We start from the raw sequence: 23,940 nt of genomic DNA, 5'->3' as shown, positions 1-23,940 counted from the left end.
CGGTCGGAGATTCTGCCAACCAAATCTGTCGGATTTTGTCCGTCGGATTTTAGTACGACGGATTGTGTCCGAAACTGTTGCATACACATGGTCGGACCAAGTTGTCTCATTTAGCGGTTGCCAAGAACGCAGTGACGTAAGCCGTGTACGGCGGGACTAGAAAAAGGAAGTTCAGCACCACATCCGCCACCCTTTGGGCTCGTTCTGCTGATCTCGTGTCTATCGCGTGTTAGTAGAAGTTTGGTGAGAGACGATTCGCGCTTTTCAGATTAGTGATTCAGATCGCTACTGCTCTTCAGTTTCTGCTTGTCTTTGCCTATCTGATAATCAGTGCGTGCAGTCATTAAGTATTTGTTTCTCATTGTGGACTATATCTTGGTATAGTACGCTTTGAAAGGCATTTTTTATTGTCTGCTTGCTTCTGCTATTCAGGTCGTTCTTTCAGGCCTTGCTGTTTATCGGTGCTTTCTGGTGTCCATTGTGAGGAGCCGACCGTTTTCCAAACATGTTTTGTCTACGTACTCGTCGTACAGTTTGTGCTGTACAGGGGCTTCATGTTGGGGTTCTTACTTTGACACGAGCCCGATCCATGAACAGGGAGGGGGGGCGTTTGTGGACCAAGAATTGGTTGCGCCAGCATCACCAGTTCTTGCACATGGCTTTGCTCCGTGAGTTCCATGAGAATAATCCTGATGATTTCAGGAATTATCTCCGGATGAAGGACCCCATTTTTCACCGTCTGCTGGCTTTGCTGACCCCTTATATCACCAGGCAGGATACCTGCATGTGGCAAGCCATCACTCCGGAGCAGAGGCTCATCGCCACGTTGCGCTACTTGGCGACAGGGATAAGACTTCAGGACCTCAAGTTCTCTACAGGCATCTCCCCCCAGGCTCTGGGGATCATTATTCCAGAGACCTGTTCTGCCATCATTCAGGTCCTGCAGAAGGACTATATTATGCTAAGTTTTATCCTTAAACATCACATTCTATGTATTTCATGGTTGCTAATGTCTTGCATTTCTTTCCTCATTCCCTAATTACCATCATTGCAATATGCTCTAATTCATATACTCTGCCCCTTTGTCCTCATGCAGATTTGCCTCACTAACTTCCCCACCATGCTCTTCTTGGCCCATAAAACTATAGTCTAGTCACTTAACAATGTCTTTTGGCAGCTCCATAGTATTGCTTTCCCCTAAACACCCCCTAAAATCTTGACAAATGTGATGTGTGTGCTTCAATTCATGCAAAGTGACCTTTTTTTATGGGGTTGTGCCAAACTCATTAGTAACCCCCCTCTCCCCAACTGCTAGCTCAGCTGATAGCAATCCTCTATCTGATGACTTGACCCAACCCAATACACACTCTACCTACCTTTTTGATGATCACATTTATGTACGAATTCACCAAAGCATGTAGTGTAAGGGTCTGCCTCAATACTTTCAAATGTTTTTGTTATTTTTTTTAACACATTAATTTTTTTGCTATGTACTAGCAGAATGTCAAAATGTGCTTCCATTTAGTTATTAGGACACTTCTTACCTGTCCGGTGGGCTGCCAATAGTGTAAGTAAGGAGGGGCTTCCCAAAGTATCACACATTATTTAGGCATTCAGCTCTCAATCAAGTGGAGAGGGTTACCTGTCCAAAACATCCCCCCTCATTTTTTAGCAAGGGCCCATCATATGGGGGTGGATGGGGGGGTGATGACTCTCATAAGGGGACCTTATACTTTAGGCATTAAATACTCAGTTCCCAAAATGTTAGAAGAATTTATCCCAAAAATGTGGGTGTCTAATCTGCTTGCAATGTTGATTTGTCAAATTACTAGTTTTTGTTCTTGTTTCACTACACAGTGTCCTTCAACGCCACAGGAATGGCAGACTGTGGCCTCCCACTTTGCCATTTTTTTTCATGTTGTGCCTTTTTCACCAACAGTGCAAACCCAAGTTCAGAGCGAGATGAGGGGACAGTCTCTTCTTCAGATAATCTTATTATGTTGTGGGTCTGCTACACACTCGTTAACTAATGTATGTAGTGAATTACTGCCCAAAATCTTGCTCCTTTTCAGCACCATGGCAGGAAAATGGCATGATTGTCCTAATTTACACCTCACTCTGGGTGTTTTTTTAATAAAGGCACATCCACTATGCACTACAAGTGTACTACAAAAGTACACCTGAAACTGCACTTGGAGTGCAAAGTGGAGTTGCCTTTAGTAAATCGCACTCCTTTTCAGCACAAACTCAAATTTGACTACAAATACATTTTATGCCCAATGAAAAAGGAAGCCACACATTGTTGAGAATTCAACTTTTTAATACAAGCACATTTACATGTGCGTTTAGTAAAGGTTTTTACAACAAACCAAGAGATTTTGTGTATCCAAAACAGAGTTTAATCAGATTTTTTTTTTTCCTTGTTGTTTTTGTGTAAACAGGCATGTATCAAACCGTAAAATACAGAACACAGGAACTTACAAAGTTCAACTTTGAAAAGTGAAGACAATATCAGACAGTATGTACAAACTGGGCTGATATTGCCTTCATCACATGGGGTGTGACCCCTGAAAAAAACAAATTTGGAAGATGCACACAGTGTGTCAACATGTGCTATCTCCCATCATGGGGGATCAATGTACATGCTTTGGGGCTGCAACCCCTTCATCTCAGACACTTTACACAAAACATGTACATTGATCCCCCATGATGGGAGATAGCGCATGTTTACACACTCTGTGCATCTTCCAAATTTTTAATTTTGCAAAATACAACATTTTTTTTTTTTTAAAAGCAAAAATAAAACCCTATCTAGTTTTTTTGGTTTCACACTCTCCCCAAAACATCAATGATGTTCTTCATTTTATTTTTAACATCATTGATGTTTTGTTGGACAATTTCCAAATCTCGATTGCACCCCATTATCTCCCCGATCAAGATCTGGGCACTTTCACTGGTAAAACGGGAATCTTCTTCCACATCACCTACAAAACAAAGCAAACAAACACACCATGTAATCCAAATATGGTGATATACATTGATGAGCTTACCGGAAGCTGTGTTCTCCGACACTCACCTGTTGTGGTGACAATTTGTCCAACCTCCACAATCTCTCCTTCCTCCTCCTCCTCCTCCTCCTGCTCCTCTGTTTCTGCTTTTGGAAGTTGCCCTTCTTTGGGAGGGGTGTGGTCCCTGTTGTCCTCATACTTGCCGAGTTTTCTCTCCCCTATGAGAATGTAAACAAAGATTAATTAGCACACAGAGGGCAGAAATAGGTATATGAAACATTGCTTGGAAGTGTTGTACAATTGTGTTTTTGGGCCGAGTTACAAGGTGAGAACATTATTGGGGACACTTTGTTAAGCTGAAATACTTCCCTGCAGAACGATGTTTCATATGAACGAACGAAACCATGACCTTGAAAGTGGCCATTTTAAAATGCACAACATGAAATCAAAGCACATGGAGCGTGTATGCAAGCAAGAATAATCATATGAACACACGACAGCTACTTACTTTTTTTAAGAACACGCTTGATCCTTATGTACTGCTCGTGCCCCCTCAGTTTCAGGTCTGACCAGCGTTTTCTCAGTTGATCCTTGGATCGGTGTACCCCAAAATTCTTCAGAAGATTCTTCACAACTTTATTCATGATCTTGGCCTTTCTGATATTTGGGTTTGGGTAAGGTCCATACTTCCCATCATAGTCGGTCCTGTTCAATATGTCGACCATCTCCAACATCTCTCCAAAAGACATATTTGAGGCCTTAAATCTTGTCTTCCTGGATCGGGACGTTTCAGGCTCCAGGCTTTCCTCACCCTCCTCCTCGTTAGTGGAACTATTATTAGTGCGCACCTGCGTTCTCTCCGCCATGTGCTGTCCCCACTGCGCGGGAAGCGAAGGGGCGGTGAATAGTCTGGAAAGAACGTCAGGGGCGGGCGGAGTTTCACGCATGCGCACTGTATATAAAACGCAACACGTGTGTATCGTCCATACGATCTGGGAGGAGAGTGTGAGGTGCGGACGCGACGAACGTGGAAACGAAGGTAACATTTTTAACTTGGTGCTTCACTAGACTAGACTGCTTCTATCTAGGCCCATGTTGGGACAAGATTAGGAGGGATTTTAATTGCATTATTAGTATTTGAGGGTTCGTCTTGTGTTGTGTCTTGCAGACAATATGGATCCATTCACAAATGCAAACTTTATGAGGCTATTCATAGAACTGTACATGGAGATGCCCTGCCTGTGGCAGTTCCACAACAAGTTTTATACTGACAGAACAAAGAGGAACGCAGCACTGGAGAAACTGCTTGCTTTGTTGCGGATCATGGTCCCCACGGCAGACATGGCCTATCTGAATGGTAAAATTGGGGACATGAAGCTAACATATCTCACGGAGAGAAAGAAGCACCTGGAGTCCTTGAGAGCAGAAGATCCAGATGCTGTTTATTACCCCAGGATGGTTCACTTTGACAGGCTGCATTTTCTGGATTTCTGAATTTCCTGCTCTCTAGGACTTCAGGAACCAGACTTCTCTCCCTGAGATATCTACTCCTCAGGCCACCAATTTTTGCAATTATAATTTGTTCATGTCTGCCCTGGGGGCCAAAGGCTGCACCAAAGTTAAGAAGTTTCTCCAGTGCTGCGTTCCTATTTTTAGTTTCTAGCGAACAAAATAAATTTTTTTTTTGTTTGATGAAATACTTGTGTAATGTGTTTTCCTTCCAAAAGTACAGTTTATTTGTGAGCAGGCAGGTACATTTCAAAAATACAAAGTGAACTAAATAACAAGGGGTAACAACACTAAACAACCTCCTGTAGATTAAAAAAGAAAAAGAAAATATAAAAAATACAATAATGTTGTTGTTGTAAGTTTACACAACAAAAAAATAAAAAAATAAAATAAGGAGAAATGAGCAAACTGTCTTTAAAGGAGATTTTTAGGGAATCCCCCCCCAAAAACATCCAAAAAAGAAAAAACCTAATCTAAAGTTGTGTAGATGTGACGCAAAATAAAATTGTATTGCTGAAATGGTTAAAAAAGAGTAATGAAATCCGTTCGGGAGAAGTGTGACTATGAGCATCAAAAGAAGTTCCTTCTTGCAGCATTGTAAAGAACAAGAGAATGCGCTTGATGAATGAATTTTTAACATTGCAGCGTGACGAATGTGCTATATCGCTTACGAGCAGTAGTTTTACCTGAGCGAGCACTTCTGTGTCGGAATTTGAATGTGAGCATGCGTGGCACTTGGTCCATCAAAATTCTCTACACATGATCGGAGTATGTCCGACCGGCCCAGTTGGTCGGGAAATATTTCCAACATGTTGGAAAATTTGGTCCAACGGATATTCGGACGGAATCAGTCCGATGCATACCACACACAGTCGGATTATCTGCCAAAACGGTCCGATAGGACACATTCCGACGGATTCTCCGACCGTGTGTACAAGGGCTAACAGTAATTAAAAGAACTGCATTAACCTAGCAACACTATATACAGTCCTAACTTTTTATAACAGTCCCAGTTTTATCCCACTGACCAGTGATTGATGAAAGAAATATAACATTGGACGGCAAAGTTGGGGCAATTGAAGAAAGCATAAGAGTTCCCAGCAGACAACAGGTTAACTTGTGCAGTGTTAGTCTTTTACCATTGTCAATATTTCCATTGCATATGATCCTGGAATAGGCTCAAAAAGTAGTGGGTGCTGCAACAACAGCCAACTAGAGACTGGAACCATGTGTAGAACAGTGTGAATATTTGTCAGCATACCACAGATAATAAGGTCCAAATGCTTTTTATTCAGAGATCACAGCAAAGAAGTGCAACATTTAGGAGCCCCAAAGGACCCCTTAGTGACAAATGCATACAATCTCAAAATGGTATTTAAACATCCACCAATCAGAGACGAGGAACAAGAAACCACCCCTTACCCTCTAATGTGGTATGACATCATAGAACCCACCAAAATGCTCAAGTAAACAAAATAACATATTTAGATAATACACTTATTGCCATATTCACAGAGGCTTGTAAAAATCAAAATATACTATATTTTACTAATACAATCACTTTATTCAGGACATGGCAGTGATGTGTGAATCAACATTAAAAGGGTATTACTCTGATCTACCAGATGAGCATAATCAGAGGAACACAGCTAGCGGGGTCCAATCTGCAGGCAACAGGACCTGGCAGTTGGCCACGCAGGATCCCTGAACACGTAAGTGTCCTTATATTAAAGGTCAGCAGAAGGTCAGCAGCTACAGTAATTGTAGCTGCTGACTTATATATTTTTTCAGTAACTAAAGATGTGATTGTTTTTTTTTTTATTGTAGGCATTATATTTGTATTGCCAGTGATGAATGCATCTGATTGCATTACCTCTCCTGGTTTCATTTGCACAAATTTGTATGCTTGAACAATCCAAACGTGTATGTTTATATTACAGACTGTATAGCAAGCATTACACCAAAAAAAACGGTTTGTTTGAAGTTCAACTGTAAGCAAAAAAATACATATAAGATGTACTCTGTCAGTACCATTAAGACATCTTTTGTATTAACTTTTTATCCTGTCAGTAGATCTGCTATTTTTTCACTTTCTATTATACGGTGACATTGTTGCTCTTTCTACAGTGAAATTGCACAGTAGTGTTTTCACACTTTGGACAGGGTAGCCTTGGATGTTATTTTAAATAGACTTTAAAGGGTAGCTTCACTTTTCTAAAAAAATAAAAGTATAGCAAATAAAAAAAGCTAATATAGCACAAACTATTACTACCCAAGCCATATTGTAATGTATTGTTATTCAAAATTACCTTTCCTTTTTAATCTGCAGCTGTTGTATTTATCTGTTTTTTGGTAACACACTGAATGGGTTACTCTTTTCGGGCCGGGTCACATAAGAACATGGTGTGGAAATGGTGCGTTCTGTGCTCATTTCCGGCACCACATTTTAACGAGCTGCTCTTATGCTCTGCATGTAGGTGCCAATTTAATGTTAACAGCAACCCAAGTGCAGATCACAAACACAGTGCATTTGCGGGCACCAATTCACATGGTACAACATTACTATGTAGTTTGGTGCAGTGCATTTTTAAAACTCTACAAATGACATACAAACAAACAAGAGGAGCATGCACACTAAGTAGCAGTAGAATTAAAGCCTTTCATGCTAAAATTGTTTGTATGTCATTTGCAGATTTCTCCAGTCATGTGAGGAGCAGCACCAAAGGCAGCAAGAGGTGTTTTATTACTCTTGATGATTCCAATGCGTGGTATGGTATTGGGGAAATTACTCATAGATGCTTTTTTTAATGAGTTGTGCCAGATCAAACAGTATTTAAGGGCATGGCAGCCCATTTTTATTAAATAAAATGGAAAGTTCACATAGACATCAGTTGTCCACGCAGGGGTTCTGTTCAATATGAACAGTCAAACAAGTTCTTTGCAAAAGTGTTTAACACAGTTCCCTAAACTTGACTAATGTGTAAGGTAAAGTCTACAGGCTTGGACATATCAGTTTGTAAATGGATAGAAAACTGGCTAAAAGACAGAATTCAGAGAGTAGTGGTTTATGAGTCTTAAGGCCCATACACACGATCAGACTTTTTGACAACAAACATGCAAATGAGCTGTTTTGGAGCAACATCCAACCGTGTGTACGCTCCATTGGACAAACTTTTTTGGTTTTCATCAGACTTTTGTTGGCTGTGTGAACGGACAAACTTTCTGGCAACAAAAGTCCGATGGAGCAAAGTCTGATCATGTGTACAGGAAACCATAGGACTTTTGTACAAAGTACAAACAGGCATGCTCAGAACCAATGCAAAAGATCAGACAACAATACAGAAGTTGACCAAAGGTGGCGGTAAAGAGCAGAAAAAGCACGTGATTTGGTGAAAGCTGGCTGAAAAAGTCCTGCTGTGTGTATGCAATACAAGTTCAGGGCCGACGCCCTTTGTACAAAAATCCAAGGGAAAGTTTGTACAAAGTCCTATCGTGTGTATGAGGCTTTAAGCCTCATACACACGATCGGACTTTGTACAAACTTTTTTGTGGATTTTTGTACAAAGGGCGTCGGCCTAGAACTTGTATTGCATACACACAGCAGGACTTTTTCAGCCAACTTTCACCAAATCACGTGGTTTTTCTGCTCTTTACCACCACCTTTGGTCAACTTCTGTATTGTTGTCTGATCTTTTGCATTGGTTCTGAGCATGCGTGTTTGTACTTTGTAGAAAAGTCCTATGGTTTTCTGTACACATGATCAGACTTTGCTCCATCAGACTTTTGTTGCCAGAAAGTTTGTCCATTCGCACAGCCAACAAAAGTCAGATGAAAACCGAAAAAGTTTGTCCGATGGAGTGTACACACGGTCAGATATTGCTCCAAAACAGCTAATTTGCATGTTTATTGTCAAAAAGTCTGATCGTGTGTACAGGCCTTTAAGCCTCATACACACAATAGAACTTTGTACAAACTTTCCCTTGGATTTTTGTACAAAGGGTGTTGGCCCTGAACTTGTATTGCATACACACAGCAGGACTTTTTCAGCCAACTTTCACCAAATCATGTGATTTTTCTGCTCTTTACCGCCACCTTTGGTCAACTTCTGTATTGTTGTCTGATCTTTTGCATTGGTTCTGAGCATGCCTGTTTGTACTTTGTACAAAAGTCCTATGGTTTTCTGTACACACGATCAGACTTTGCTCCGTCTGACTTTTGTTGCCAGAAAATTTGTCCATTCGCACAGCCAACAAAAGTCAGATGAAAACCGAAAAATTTTGTCCGATGGAGCGTACACACGGTCGGATGTTGCTCCAAAACAGATAATTTGCATGTTTGTTGTCAAAAAGTCTGATCGTGTGTACGGGCCTTTAAGCCTCTAAAGGCCCATACACACGATCAGACTTTTTGACAACAAACATGCAAATTAGCTGTTTTGGAGCAAAATCCGACCGTGTGTACGCTCCATCGGACAAACTTTTTTGGTTTTCATCAGACTTTTGTTGGCTGTGCGAACGGACAAACTTTCTGGCAACAAAAGTCCGATGGAGCAAAGTCTGATCATGTGTACAGGAAACCATAGGACTTTTGTACAAAGTACAAACAGGCATGCTCAGAACCAATGCAAAAGATCAGACAACAATACAGAAGTTGACCAAAGGTGGCGGTAAAGAGCAGAAAAAGCACGTGATTTGGTGAAAGCTGGCTGAAAAAGTCCTGCTGTGTGTATGCAATACAAGTTCAGGGCCGACGCCCTTTGTACAAAAATCCAAGGGAAAGTTTGTACAAAGTCCTATCGTGTGTATGAGGCTTTAAGCCTCATACACACGATCGGACTTTGTACAAACTTTCTTGTGGATTTTTGTACAAAGGGCGTCGGCCTAGAACTTGTATTGCATACACACAGCAGGACTTTTTCAGCCAACTTTCACCAAATCACGTGGTTTTTCTGCTCTTTACCACCACCTTTGGTCAACTTCTGTATTGTTGTCTGATCTTTTGCATTGGTTCTGAGCATGCGTGTTTGTACTTTGTACAAAAGTCCTATGGTTTTCTGTACACATGATCAGACTTTGCTCCATCAGACTTTTGTTGCCAGAAAGTTTGTCCATTCGCACAGCCAACAAAAGTCAGATGAAAACCGAAAAAGTTTGTCCGATGGAGTGTACACACGGTCAGATATTGCTCCAAAACAGCTAATTTGCATGTTTATTGTCAAAAAGTCTGATCGTGTGTACAGGCCTTTAAGCCTCATACACACAATAGAACTTTGTACAAACTTTCCCTTGGATTTTTGTACAAAGGGTGTTGGCCCTGAACTTGTATTGCATACACACAGCAGGACTTTTTCAGCCAACTTTCACCAAATCATGTGATTTTTCTGCTCTTTACCGCCACCTTTGGTCAACTTCTGTATTGTTGTCTGATCTTTTGCATTGGTTCTGAGCATGCCTGTTTGTACTTTGTACAAAAGTCCTATGGTTTTCTGTACACACGATCAGACTTTGCTCCGTCTGACTTTTGTTGCCAGAAAATTTGTCCATTCGCACAGCCAACAAAAGTCAGATGAAAACCGAAAAATTTTGTCCGATGGAGCGTACACACGGTCGGATGTTGCTCCAAAACAGATAATTTGCATGTTTGTTGTCAAAAAGTCTGATCGTGTGTACGGGCCTTTAAGCCTCTAAAGGCCCATACACACGATCAGACTTTTTGACAACAAACATGCAAATTAGCTGTTTTGGAGCAAAATCCGACCGTGTGTACGCTCCATCGGACAAACTTTTTTGGTTTTCATCAGACTTTTGTTGGCTGTGCGAACGGACAAACTTTCTGGCAACAAAAGTCCGATGGAGCAAAGTCTGATCGTGTGTACAGAAAACCATAGGACTTTTGTACAAAGTACAAACAGGCATGCTCAGAACCAATGCAAAAGATCAGATGACAATACAGAAGTTAACCAAAGGTGGTGGTAAAGAGCAGAAAAACCACATGATTTGGTGAAAGTTGGCTGAAAAAGTCCTGCTGTGTGTATGCAATACAATTTCAGGGCCGACGCCCTTTGTACAAAAATCCAAGGGAAAGTTTGTACAAAGTCCTATCGTGTATATGAGGCTATACACACAATAGGACTTTGTACAAACTTTCCCTTGGATTTTTGTACAAAGGGTGTTGGCCCTGAACTTGTATTGCATACACACAGCAGGACTTTTTCAGCCAACTTTCACCAAATTATGTGTTTTTTCTGCTCTTTACCGCCACCATTGGTCAACTTCTGTATTGTCGTCTGATCTTTTGCATTGGTTCTGAGCATGCCTGTTTGTACTTTGTACAAAAGTCCTATGGTTTTCTGTACACACGATCAGACTTTGCTCCGTCTGACTTTTGTTGCCAGAAAATTTGTCCATTCGCACAGCCAACAAAAGTCAGATGAAAACCAAAAAAGTTTGTCCGATGGAGCGTACACACAGCTAATTTGCATGTTTTTTTGTCAAAAAGTCTGATCGTGTGTATGGGCCTTTACTCTGAATGGTCTAAGGTTATCAGTGGTGTACCCCAAGGTTCAGTGCTGGGACCCTTAAGCCCCATACACACTATCAGATTTTCTGCTGATTTTTGTCTTCCGATTTACCAAAACCATGTAGTGCATGGGACTGCCTGATTGCATACAAATTGAAACTCCTAAGATTTGTCCTCATATCATATGGTTTTGTTAAATCTGAAGACAAAAATCAGTAGAAAATATGATAGTGTGTATGGGGCTTCTTTTTAATATCTTTATAAATTATATTGGGTCTGGGATTAAAAGAACCATTTACCGCATTTATCGGCGTATAACACGCACCCCAATTTTAGGAGGGAATTTAAAAGAAAAAAACTTTTAGGAGGGAAGTTTAAGGAAAAAAACTTACATTTAAATGCCCATCAATGCAGCCTTGTCAGTGTCAATTGCAGCCTTGCATTGCAGCCCTGTCAGTCATTTTCAGCCTTGTCAGTCATTTGCATCCTTCCATTGCAGCCTTATCAGTAATTTGCAGCCTTGTCAGTCATTTGCAGCCTTCCATTGCAAGCTTGCCAGTCATTTGCAACCTTGTCAGTCATTTGCAGTCTTGTTAGTGTGTTTGCCGTTTAAAAATGGCGCCACCGAGATACAGAGCGGATGTCCTGTGTACCTTCAGGTATTTTGGGCCGCACTCGGCCGTTCTCGGCTATTTTCGGCCACACTCGGCCGTTCTCGGCGCGTTTCGGGGTGCGGCCGAAAATAGCTTAGAGCAGCCAAAAATAGCCGAGAACGGCCGAAGATAGCCAAAAATACCCGGAAGTCGCAGAGAGCGGCAGAAATGGATAGAAACAGTGGGGGGTCGGCGGATAACACGCACCCCCGATTTCCCCCTGATTTTAGGGGGAAAAAGTGCGTGTTATACGCCAATAAATACGGTATGTCTTTGAAGATGACACCAAGCTATGCAGTGGAATACAATTCTTACAGGGTGTCTCCAATTTACAAGCCAACCTCAATCCACTGTCTAATTGGGCAACTAATTGACAAAAGAGGTTTAATGTTGATAAATGTAAAGTTATGCACGTGGAGGCTAAGAATATGCATGCATCCTACATAATGGGGGGGGGGGGGTCCAACTGTGGAAAAGAATCTGTGGGTTTTGGTAGATCATAAGCTTAATAATAGCATGCAATGCCAAGCTGCAGTTTTCAAAGCAAGCAAAGTACTTTTTTTTATTAAGAGAGGTGTGGACTTTTTTATTACGAGAGGTATGGATATAATTTTGCCCCTGTACAAATCCTTAGTAAGACCTCACCTATAATATGAAGTTCAGTTTTGGGCACCTGTTCTCAAAAAGAATATTGGGGAACTGGAGAAAGTGCAGAGAAGTGCAACCAAATTGATAGGAGGCATGGAGGAGCTCAGCTATAAGGAAATATTAGAGGAACTAAATTTATTCTCTTTTGATAAAAGGAGATTAAGGGGAGTATGATCAACAAGTACAAATACATAAGTGGTCCATATAGTGAACTTGGTGATGAGTTATTCACTTGAAGGTCATCACAGAGGACAAGGGGGCAGGACAAGGGGGCAATCTTTATTTCTAGAGGAAAAAATATTTAATCTCCAAATACGCAAAGGTTTCTTCACAGTAAGAACTATGAAAATGTGAAATAGACTCTTTCCAGAGGTGGTTAGGTGGTTCTGGCCAGCTCAGTAGATTGTTTTAAGAAAGGCCTGGATTATTTTCTAAATGTACACAGTATAACTGGGTACTGACATTTATAGGTAAAGTTGATCCAGGGAAAATCCGATTGCCTCACGGAGGATCAGGAAGGAATTTTGTAGCAAATTGGAACATGCTTTGCTGGGGTTTTTTGCCTTCCTCTGAATCAACTGTGGGGGAAGGATTGTGTATATGGGATTGTATTATTTTTTTTTTGTTCAACTAGATGGACTTGTGTCCTTTTTTCAACCTGACTAACTATGTAAAACTATGCAAAACTATGTAAACAAAAATACAGAGCCACCTGGCATCTTATTGGCACCACAGCTGCTCTTCTTACCAGGCCCTCTGGCTGTGTTGTTCAGCTCTACGGGTTCACTTGGCTCTCTTATCCTTTCGTCACAGCACCCTGCTGCACAGCCCAATCCTGGCATCTGAATAGGGGTTCTCCTGACACCACGATAGGAGCCCATCTGACTCCTGGAATGAGACCTCCTTTATCTTGGCTGCTGTCTGGGGCATCTCTGTCCCCTGGGCGAGACCCTCTGTCTCTAGACTCCTGCCTGGAGCATCTCTGACCCCTGGGTGAGACCTCCCATCTCTTGACTCCTTGCTGGGGCACATCTGACCCCTGCTGGAGACTTCCTGTCTCTTGCCTGATGGCTGGGGCACCTCTGAGCTCTGGGTGAGACTTTCTGCCTCCCACACTGGGAGCTCTGAGCTATCCTCAGGCTTCAGTATATAACAACCCAGCACACCTGATAACATCCAGGCACAGGATTGAAATCTTCTGATCCACAACTACAGAAAACCAAAAACCGCTTTCTCTGCTCAGAAGCAATAGTCCGTAACCTCGCATTAACCCTTAATGCAAATTCTGTGTCATATTCTCCTCCATTTTCACAGTGACAGGGTCTTGCTCTGTCACACTGTATTACGGATCTGTGGTTTAATCAACTTATGGACAGGAACAGTTTTTTCTGAAAATTTCTATTCACATTTCTTAAATCAGTACTACTTGGACCTTGAAGGGGACATACCCCGAAAGCTTGTCCTGAAAAATTGTATGTTAGTGCAAATAAAAAAAGTATCACGGACAGTACTCAATTTTCTCTGTCACAATTCCACTAATACGGCTACAATCACATTAAGTATTCACATTCCTCAAATTTTTTCATTTACATTACTCACAAGTATTTTGAGTGCAATGTAAAACATTTTGGTTTTATTTTAAAAGTGGTGCAAGCACTACTGCTTGCGTGCTCCAGTGCATTTTGCAGCCCATTCAAATAAATGAGTTGTCAAAACTCACTACATGGGAAAGTACAGGAATTGCAAGGGAATGCGTGTATTCCTCTGGAATCCCAGTGTGAACCAGCCCTTACTGCCACCATAGCTGTGTTACATTAAAGCAGTAAAAGACACATACAAACCCTATTGCAGTAGCAGTCACTTTAACTATAAGTGATTTGGGTGACTGTTCAGTGGATGAATGATCTGGCAGATGATCCGGCATCTCCACCTCCATTTCTCCCAGGTCCACAGGCTCACCAGGCTCCTTCCAGTCCCTGGGCTCCCCTGTAGTCAGTCACAATGACTGGGTAGGGGGATGAAATTGGGGAACATCTGTCAGATAATCAAGCAGATAAGGGACTCTCTGTCCCTGTTCCTATCGGACAAGTAGCAAAGGAGATATCAAGGATCTATTGTAAGCACCTTTAGCAGTGTTATAAGGTCTGTGCCAAACCTTGTAACTGTCATTTTGATAGCTTGGCTTATTAAAGAAAGTGAAAAATTAACGTATCTCTGTCAGGATCAATAGGTAATCAAACATTGTTACAGAGAGACTCAAAAAAACAAAAACTGCTGTTAATGTTATTGACAGACTGTGTCAAGCACATAAATTTAAAATGTTACCGATAGTTCCACTTTAAATGTCCAGTGCACTTGAATGTTCACGATGGCTATATTTTAAAGCAGCCTTTCACATCTAGGGTTCCAGAAGTTGCCAGGGGTTCCTTGAGCAATTAGTAATTTCTCCCTCACAGATAAGCTTCCAATGACACCAAAGATCTTTTCAGGTATTTGTAAGGCCGCGTACACACGCGGGGACTGTTCGCCCAACTTTGTCCGTCAAACAGTTTCGGCAAACAGTCCGCTCAAAATTAGCATGGACGGACATGGCCACACACGAAGGACGAACAGTTTGCTGAAACCGTGCGCGATGACGTGAACGGCACGTACGACGGGACGAAAAATACGACGTCCTATACACTGCATTATAACTTTCGGCGTGTAAATCCTTTCTGAGCATGCGCGGAACTTAGTTTGACGAACAAGCCTACACACGAGGGGACTGTTCGCTGAAACAAGGTTTCAGCGGACAGTTTTTCGGAATTTCCGAAAAACCTTGTTCAGCGGACTGTTCGCTGAAACTGTCCGCTGAAAGCCCACACACGAGCGGACTGTTTGCCGAAACACTGTTCAGCGGACAAAGTTGGGCGAACAGTCCCCGCGTGTGTACGCGGCCTAAGAGATACATTCTCCCCACTGACAACCAGTGTACTAAGGCCCTAAGTATACCACATTCCTTGATGTTTTATTTTTTCCTATATCTAGCTATATCTATCTACAGCTTATTGTTCATGCAAATGTCTTTGAGCTGTAGGTGTAATATTTATTAGCAGGGATTTCGTGAGACCTAAAAGTTATTGCAAGGGTTCATTCACAATAAAAATGTTGAAAAGGACTGTTTTAAATGATCTGTCCATGCAAAACTGGAATTTCGTGTCTTAGAGACTCTGGTGAGATCTTTTTGTTCCTTGTAACAATCCCTCTGCAACTTTCACTCCTGCTACTCTGTTCTACAAAATATGAGGTAAAGAAAATTGTAAGTTAGAGAAAAATCCCCTTATAGTGGTTGTGGCAAGTGGGCAGACTTGGGATCCATGAAGAGGAGGTCCAGGGCCTCTCTGTGCAGAGCCATTGGCTCCTGCTGCTGTCAATCAAAGCCAGTGACAAGGAAGTAGGGGTGAGGCCAAGCCCTGTTGTCTGTGGGTGTGCACAAATGCCTCCGTAGGAAGTGACTTCCCATGGGGCAGTTGCCAGAGAAGAATAGCCAGAAGTGTTGGCTGGGGATCCAAAAAAGAGGAGATTTGGTGCCACTCTGTGCAATTCCATTCAACAGAGCTGGTAAGTATAAACCTGTTTGCTTTTTGTCTTTATAATAAGTTTAAGATAACCAGGGGTGAAAAAAGTTCATTGCCCAATCTGGGCAGATTTTAGAAAACATCTGTAGCACCCTGATGTTTAGGCAGGGTGGCTATTAAATTTATCTGCCAAGTGATAGTTGCCTTGGTCAATTGATAGGAGGTCAATTGATTTCATTGATTCTGGAATTGCTATACTTCTCTCTTCTGTCACTAGATGGCTGGGTATCTGGTGCCATTAGATAAGACAAGGGCATTGCAAGGACAGTTTAGGAATGAATGGGATGTCTCAGCCCAAGGGATTTTCTTGGGTTCCTTGGCCTGATGGGAGAGACTATTTATTTGGGTTGGAGTCAGGTGATTGGGGTTTTGCGCCACCTGGACAGCTGTCTGGGTGGACATGTGTTGTAATGCCCTGGGCTGCCATAAACCTTGGGCCTATCCCGGGGACATCTGGCTGCTAGGCTGTCTGAGGGTCTATCCATAAACAAGAGAGCAGCGTAGGGTTGGGTCTGCGGCTTGCAGTCCAACCAGAAGTAACTGTTCTGCCAACCGGGGACCCAGTCATAGACGGAGGTAGAGGGGGAGCCACTAAGGGGCCACCCACCTCACCACCAGAGACCACTGCGAGCAAGCTGAGGCCAGTACAAGAGCAGACTTCTCATCAGCCGGGGATGGGGAAGAAGTGGGAAAACTTCAGCAAGTGCCAAGTCAGGGATCCAGCGGGACAGCAGAGGTGACGCTTGTGGAGTGCCAAGCCAGGGACCTAATGTGTCAGCAGGGGTGTAGCTTGGGGAGTATCTGTGAGTGTCAAACCAGGGACACAGCAGTGAAGCGGTGATGACACTTGAGGAAGATACTGAGTGTTAGATTGGAAGATCTCAAGGGATCCAGTGACAGTGGATCAGTAAGTCTAGTGAAAGACTGACGGCTAAACGAAAGTGAAGTTCTACAATAGGAGATTGTAGAAGAAGTTCATTGCAGCCTTTATTAGAAGACTGTTGCCATAGGAGACAGTGTTTCTACTCATGCAGATGTGGTGTCCGGCTGGATACCTTTCCCTGCATGGCTGTCTCTCTATAGAAGTCTCAGTCTACCTTGCATTACACCCACCATGCTTTGTAACCCACTCTACACAGAAGGATGTCAGCTGTCCCTAACCCTGGAGGTCACCATTAGGCTTCTGGAGGCTCGGGAGCTTGCTACACATCATTGCTTTCAACTCGAACCAGTCTTTAGATCCTCCAACATGACCTCCAGTAGGCACAAAAACTGTGCTTCTGATAATCAATCTGACTTTCTTAATCTTTTTTATCTGAGAAAATTCACAAGATGCTGGGTAAACGATTTGCTGTCAGGTGAGTGTAACAAGAAGGGTAGATAGATGGTCAGAAGCAGAGTGTTCTATGTCTACTGGAGTAGGTCTTCTTGGGGCATATGTCAATATGTAGAAGTCTGATAGATTAGATATATTTATTTGCCCAATAGTACTACACCCCTAAAATTTAAAATGAGTTCAAAAGGTGCATCTAAAGGACCTGACCTTCTGGTAAATCATGCATAAATTTTTTTTCTTGCATAGCATGGGGAAAAGTTAACATTTCTGCCAGGTTTTTATTCTGTCTGTGACTCCACTGAGGAGATTCTGCCTCATTTCCAGTCCCTGTGGGATCAGGACAAGAAATTAGGGAGCAGTTCTGATTGCACCAGGAAGGCATTGACAGAAATTAAAACATTGTCAGAAGTTCTAACCCCTCTCCACTTTATTCTAATGTTTTTTTGCTGTATCTCCACTGTAGAGCCCAGAAAGGAAGGGAAGGTTGTCAGACCCTACACTTGTGCAGTGGGTCCTGGGTTTCTCCTACAATAGAGTACATAAAGAAATTATAACCTGCCATAAGCTTTAATCCTTCCTCACTCTATTGAAAGCAAAATAGAGTTTCTTGTAGCACCGGAAACCCTGCTATGAGCCGCTCTGTGCGGCAGTGTGAACCCAGCCTTAAAGTAGTACTAAAGGCTCTGTTATTTTATCAGAAATACACAGGGCTGTCTTTAATATTTATTGGACCCTGGGCAAACATTTTCTTGACCCCCTCCATGCAATTTCCCTCTCCACATGAAGCCCCCCACCATCATTACAGGAGGACCCCTCCCCAGTACTACCCCCATCATTACACAGCCCCATTATTACACAGGACCCCCTCCTCCCTCATTACACAGGACACCATCCTCTATACTACCCTTGTCATTACACAGGGCCCCCCTCCTCCATCATTACACAGGACCCCTCACACATGCCACCTCCATCATTACACAGGGCTCCTTTCCCCATACTACCCCCCATTATTACACAAGACCTCTCCCCTGTACTACACCCATCATTACATAAGACCCCCACATATTTCCCCTATTACACAAAACCCCTCCCAAATACTACCCCCTCATTACACAGGACCCCCTCCCCATACTACCCCTATTACACAGAACCCCCTCCCTCCACAGACCCTTGCATTGCCCCCCCCCACAGTCCCACCTTGATCGTGTCCAGAGGATGTCATGCAAACAACAGGCACACCCTGCTGAACCCTCTGGTGAAGATGGTTATTAGCGCAACGATGGTCTGTGGCTTGTCGGACATGGTGAGGGAGAGGGATCAGTGTGACTGTGCCCAGGACTGATAGGTGCTTTCCCCAGACAAAGTTTACCTTACCGAGCTGGCCAATCACTGCACAGGCTGCAGGCCACTCTAAACTCCTAAGTGATAGCCAAATCCACTGACTAACTATTAGAGGGCAGTGTGGGGTCAAGGGGCAGTTGGTATGGGCCCCACAACAAGGATTTGTCCCAGGGCAGCTGATCCTTTTGCACCGAGTCAAAGGCGGCCCTGAAACTACATTACTCTCGACCAGTTTATCACAATAAATGACTCTCTTTACAGCCACAGCCTCTGGCTTCTTCTGAACTCATAACATCATCCTAATTGTATCCCCTCCTCCAGACTACATGTCCCATCATTGCTGTGCCATCAGCTTTGCTTTATGTTTTATACTGGCATGTGAGTATCCACTTGTGTTTGCGGGTTTTTGGGCCCTCCTGTGTGTTTTTTACACAGGAGTTGTAGTCCTCTCCCATTAGCATGCACAAATGAAGGGCTGTGATGGGGCTTCATAGAATCCTGCAAGGCAATGTAGTCACCCAAAAATCAAAAAGCTTGGGGAGCGATCTTGGGACAGACTGCAATATGAAAGTCTTTCAAATAATAAAAAAGCAACAGACATAGAAAGTGCTAAGGTCAGCTTCTGTGTTTTGTATTACCATTTTTGGGTTTAATTACACTTTACTGTTTAAGCCTGCTATATGAGCCCAGGATAAAATTCCCTGTTCTGGGGGAGCATGTGGCTGAGACTGTGTTGCCCCAGGAACTTCCTAAAATCATGAAAACAAGTAAGAGACTCTTTTAAATGGTACTGAATAAACCCCATGGAAATACATGAAACAGCGACATTTTTGCTTGATGCTTGAATGCTTGATCTGTGGATCAAGGTGTTTTGCCATTTTAAGCATGAGAAGCTTTCAATAAGCACATGTATATCTGAGGGGTGAAGGTCAGTTTGTGTCTGTAGAATGACGATGAGAGTCTTAGATGCCCCTGCTCAGAGAACCCACTGAGTGGTGCTAGATATTGGGCATACCGGCTGAGTGTGTGACCCTTAAAGACTCCAGTGTTTTGAGAGTGATCTCAATGTTGATGTTGAAGGTCTTCCACTGTCAACAAGGTCATACAGCTGGGACACATATCTTTCCACTAACATTGGTTCTGGTTTGTTAGTACACCATCAAAGAAAACAACTTGTGACTTACCACAGTTATCTTCATCTGCTTGGTTTCCACACTCATCAACTCCATTACAGTGCATGGACTGAGGAAGACACTTTGTGATATTGCCACACGGGAAGTATCCAAGAGGGCAGGAGACTTCGGAATGCACACATTCTGCTAATGCAACTAGTAAAAAAGAAAAAGGTAGTGGGTTATCTTTACTTGTGTAAGTGAATAAGATAACTGAAACTGCAGTTACAGTAACAGCAACAGCTTCATCACCATACTGCAAACACATTTCTGATGTTCAGCTACTCACATACTTACTATGTAGTTTGCATAACATTTTATTCAAATGATCATCAATGAGTTAATTGCATCCATATAATAAACACTATCTACAAGGATTCATCCCAGGCTATGTTTAGATTCAGTTTTTTACATTGACCAAGCAGATCAGTATTGATGGTAAACTGAAACGCATGCTTATTTTATGGGATTAAGGTATTTTAGATATAATTCAAACTTTGTTGAGAAAAATATTTTATTGCTATGGTTCAAACAACACAAAGGGACTAGCTTATAGAGACTAAAGTGGAGGGAAAGAAACTATTGATGACTGTAGCAATTAAAAGATATCATATGATCTTGCACTTTTATACACAAGGGCTATTTTCTTCTGTCTGCTAATGTCTGCATCTTGGAAAATTATTAAAAACGCTTGCTCTGATATGAATTAATTAAATACATAAGACAATTACCCTAAAATTGTCAACAATAATTTATCTCATCCACTCATGTGCTGTGTCCAAGAGACACATGTCACAACGGTGCTACAAGTCGTTGTTTGCAGCAAGTGATTTGCGGTTGGAGCTGGCCTGTTTACAATTTTATGCGATAGATGTCAGTGTCGGATGAGAGACTTTTTATTGTAAGTGGATGGTGTATATGTGTTTTACAATACTAAACAATTTTTCACTATGACAGTTCGTCCTTTTACTTTCTTCCGATGAAAGTTGCTGGCTCTGTGAATGAAAAATCGTGTTGGCCGTGCTTATATTACCTCCTGAAGACTAATAGAGGGATTCTTCTTATATGCAAATTTTGCTTGTGTACACCAGAAAATGTGTTTGGTGAGTATTTAACACACGCTGTGGAGGTGACCACTGGTTAGTGGTGAATTTGAGAGAGGCAACGTTGGATATATTATTTTAACCACTGCACAAAGCACTTTTTGAAGAATTTGTGATGAATCGCTCAAGAAGTCTGGATGTCCATTATTTTTCTGACATAGGACACAAGTGTATTTGACCATACATAGTATGTAAGGTCCTGCACTTCAGGTGAGGGCACATCTGATGGTGGTGGTCACATATATAAGAAGATTCCTATTAAAACACAACTAGCGGTGGTGAATTAATTTCACAAGAAAGCACATTGGTGTTCTTTGAAATAAGGGCACTGATTTCATTACACAAAGTTTCAAGAGACTTAATTTTTTTGTTTTTTTGAAATAAGTGTATTGCATTTGTTTTATGAGAGGCATTCCATTGTCATGTGCATTTGAACTATAAGAGAGTTAAGCGATGTACCTTTTGTGTATTTATCCAATCAGATAACTGCCTTCCTGTGACCAAAGCAATCAATAGAGGAACCAAGTTCCTGACAAATTCCTCCCCCACCCGCATTGCCGCTGCATTCGAGTGCCACCTGCAGTGGAGATACAGATTGCACTTGCCTACACTGTGATTAGTCACTGTGCAGTCCGCCCATGTGTTCTCTTTATCTTCTGAATGGAGAGACAGATACAATATATATTTCTTTCCTTACAGGAAAGAAAGGTGTCAGCCAACAAAAGTGTGTAAAGAAAATTATAAAATAAATAGATAGATCATGCTTGATCGGGTAGTGTTAGGGTCAAGACAGGGAAATACAGGGCAATCTTAGAAGAAAACCTGTTCGAGTCTGCAAAATACTTGAGACTAGGGTGGAGGTTCACCTTCCAGCAGGACAACAACTCTAAACATACAACAAGAGCTATAATGGAATGGTTTAGATCAAAGCATATCTATGTGTTAGAATGGCCCAATCAAAGTCCAGACCTAAAAACGTTTGGGAATCTGTGGCAAGACTTGTAAATTGCTGTTCACGGATGCTCTCCATCCAATCTGACAGAGATTGAGCTATTTTGCAAAGAAGAATGGGCACAAATTTCACTCTTTAGATGTGTAAAGCTGGTAGAGACATCCCCAAAAAGACTTGCAGCTGTAATTACAGTGAAAGGTGTTTCAAAGTATTAACTGAATACAAATGCATGTCACACTTTTCACATAGTTGTGAAAATATTTTTAATACCATTTATCATTTTCCTTCCACTTTAAAATTATGTTCCACTTTGTGTTGGTCTATCACATAAAATCCCAATAAAATACATGTACAATTTTGGTTGTATTATGACAAAATGTGGAAAATTTCAAGGGGTGTGAATACTTTTTTAAGGCACTGTAGCTAGGACATGACCTATTGTATGTGCCTAGGAAGTGTGAAGGGCCCACCTAATCATCAAGCAAATCCTATTTATGGGGTCAACCTGTGGATTCCCAGTCACTGCTACAGTTTCACTTGCTGTTCTTTCCGTGCTCTTCTTGAGTGTGAAAAAGAGTTTGTGTTGACAACCTTTTAGGAGGCCACCCAAATCCTGTTTACATAAAGATATTCTCAGTGCTGCTGGAGTGTCCCTCAACCTCAACCATTGCTTGTAGGGCTCAATGAAACCCTAGATGCAGTGATTTCATTGTGCACACTTGCACTTGGGTAGTCTTTGAGGGATGAGTAGAGTGATTTAGGCAGAATTCATTTCTATGCAAAATAACACATTTTTACTTTATTTAAAGGTTGTTCCTTGCATTTTTCCCTTTTTTTTGTGTATTTGATCCACATTTGTGTACTCTCATCATTTTTTTATTGTATTTTTTCACTGTCTAATTTTAGCTTTTGTGAAAATAACACTTCAGCGATTTTCACAAAGTGAACATCAACAGCAAACTAGTTTACAAAACACTAGACTGCAGGTGACCTCATTTGCAAATCATCTCTCCTTCCTCTCTGAAACATGCACTTTTTACCTCACCTTTTCACAATTTCAGCCTCTCTCCTCAAATTCTCTTTTCTTCACCCCTCTTCTCCACCCACAATCTGTACATATCACCCTCACTTCTACCCTCTCCTTATTACTGCATGCATCACCTCCTTCTAATTCTAATTCCACGTGCTAATAAAACCCCCGAGATGCTGAGACATATCCCCTCATATAAATCGTATTCTCATATTGCTTCCCTTACTCTTCTGCTTCTCCTAACCTCCGGAGATATATCTTCAAACCTCCCTTATTTAACTGTATCCAACACAATCATCACCATCACCCCCACATCCTCTGGCAGTAGCTTTAATCAGTAATTCAGTCTCCATTCCTCTTCTTCCCAAAACCAGCCTCCCCTTCTCCTGTGCCCTCTGGTATGCCTGTGCCATCTGCATCACTGTTCATGACCTCTTCGTCACTAACGCCTTTAATCTACTTACTGTCACCAAAACCTGGCTTCATGAATCCGACACTCCTTCTCCTGCTCCCCTCTCCCATGGTGCCTGCTCTGGACTCACTTCCCTAGACCTAATGGGTGCAAGGGAGATGGAGTTGCAATCCTTCCATCACAGAGCACCTTCCAGGTTCTTCACTCTCCCCCTCTTAGTCCCTCTCCTATTTTGAAGCTCACTGCACATGTCTATTCTCTCCAACTTCCATAAGAATTGCTGTGATCTCCTTGCACTTGCGTGGGTTTCCTCCAGGTACTCTGGTTTCCTCCCACACTCCAAAGACATGCAGGTAGGTTAATTGGCTTCTGTCCAAAATTGGCCCTAGTATATGAATGGGAACCTTGGATTGTGGGCTCCTTGAGGGTTGGGACTGATGTGAGTGTTCAATGTACAGGGATAGGAACAATTGTAGACACTCACTCAGGTTGGACTGGTGTCTTTATTCAACCTTACTAACTATGTAACTTGTCTAAAAGTGAGCTCATAATATTTCCTCCCTCACGTGCCTCTTCCCCTGACTTCTCTGTCAAGAGCAATGGCACAAGCATCCACATGCCAGGATGCTAGGTGTTATCC

At 42.1% G+C, this 23,940-nt stretch overlaps 1 protein-coding gene across 1 annotated transcript in view; it reads right to left on the bottom strand.

Annotated features, from left to right (window-relative positions):
• The window catches only part of RXFP1 (relaxin family peptide receptor 1), a 523,212-nt gene that overhangs the window by 350,092 nt on the left and 149,180 nt on the right, over positions 1–23,940 (bottom strand). The window contains exon 2 of the mRNA XM_077477119.1: positions 19,816–19,959. Within this exon, the coding sequence (XP_077333245.1) occupies positions 19,816–19,959 (144 nt within the window). The remainder of the gene's footprint in view (positions 1–19,815; positions 19,960–23,940) is intronic.

The sequence above is a fragment of the Lithobates pipiens genome, unplaced genomic scaffold (genome assembly GCF_037356315.1).
Source record: "Lithobates pipiens isolate NorthernLeopardFrog02 unplaced genomic scaffold, aLitPip1_a1.2 Scaffold_13, whole genome shotgun sequence".
Lineage (NCBI taxonomy): Eukaryota > Metazoa > Chordata > Amphibia > Anura > Ranidae > Lithobates > Lithobates pipiens.
This window is presented reverse-complemented; position numbering and strand designations above follow the sequence as displayed.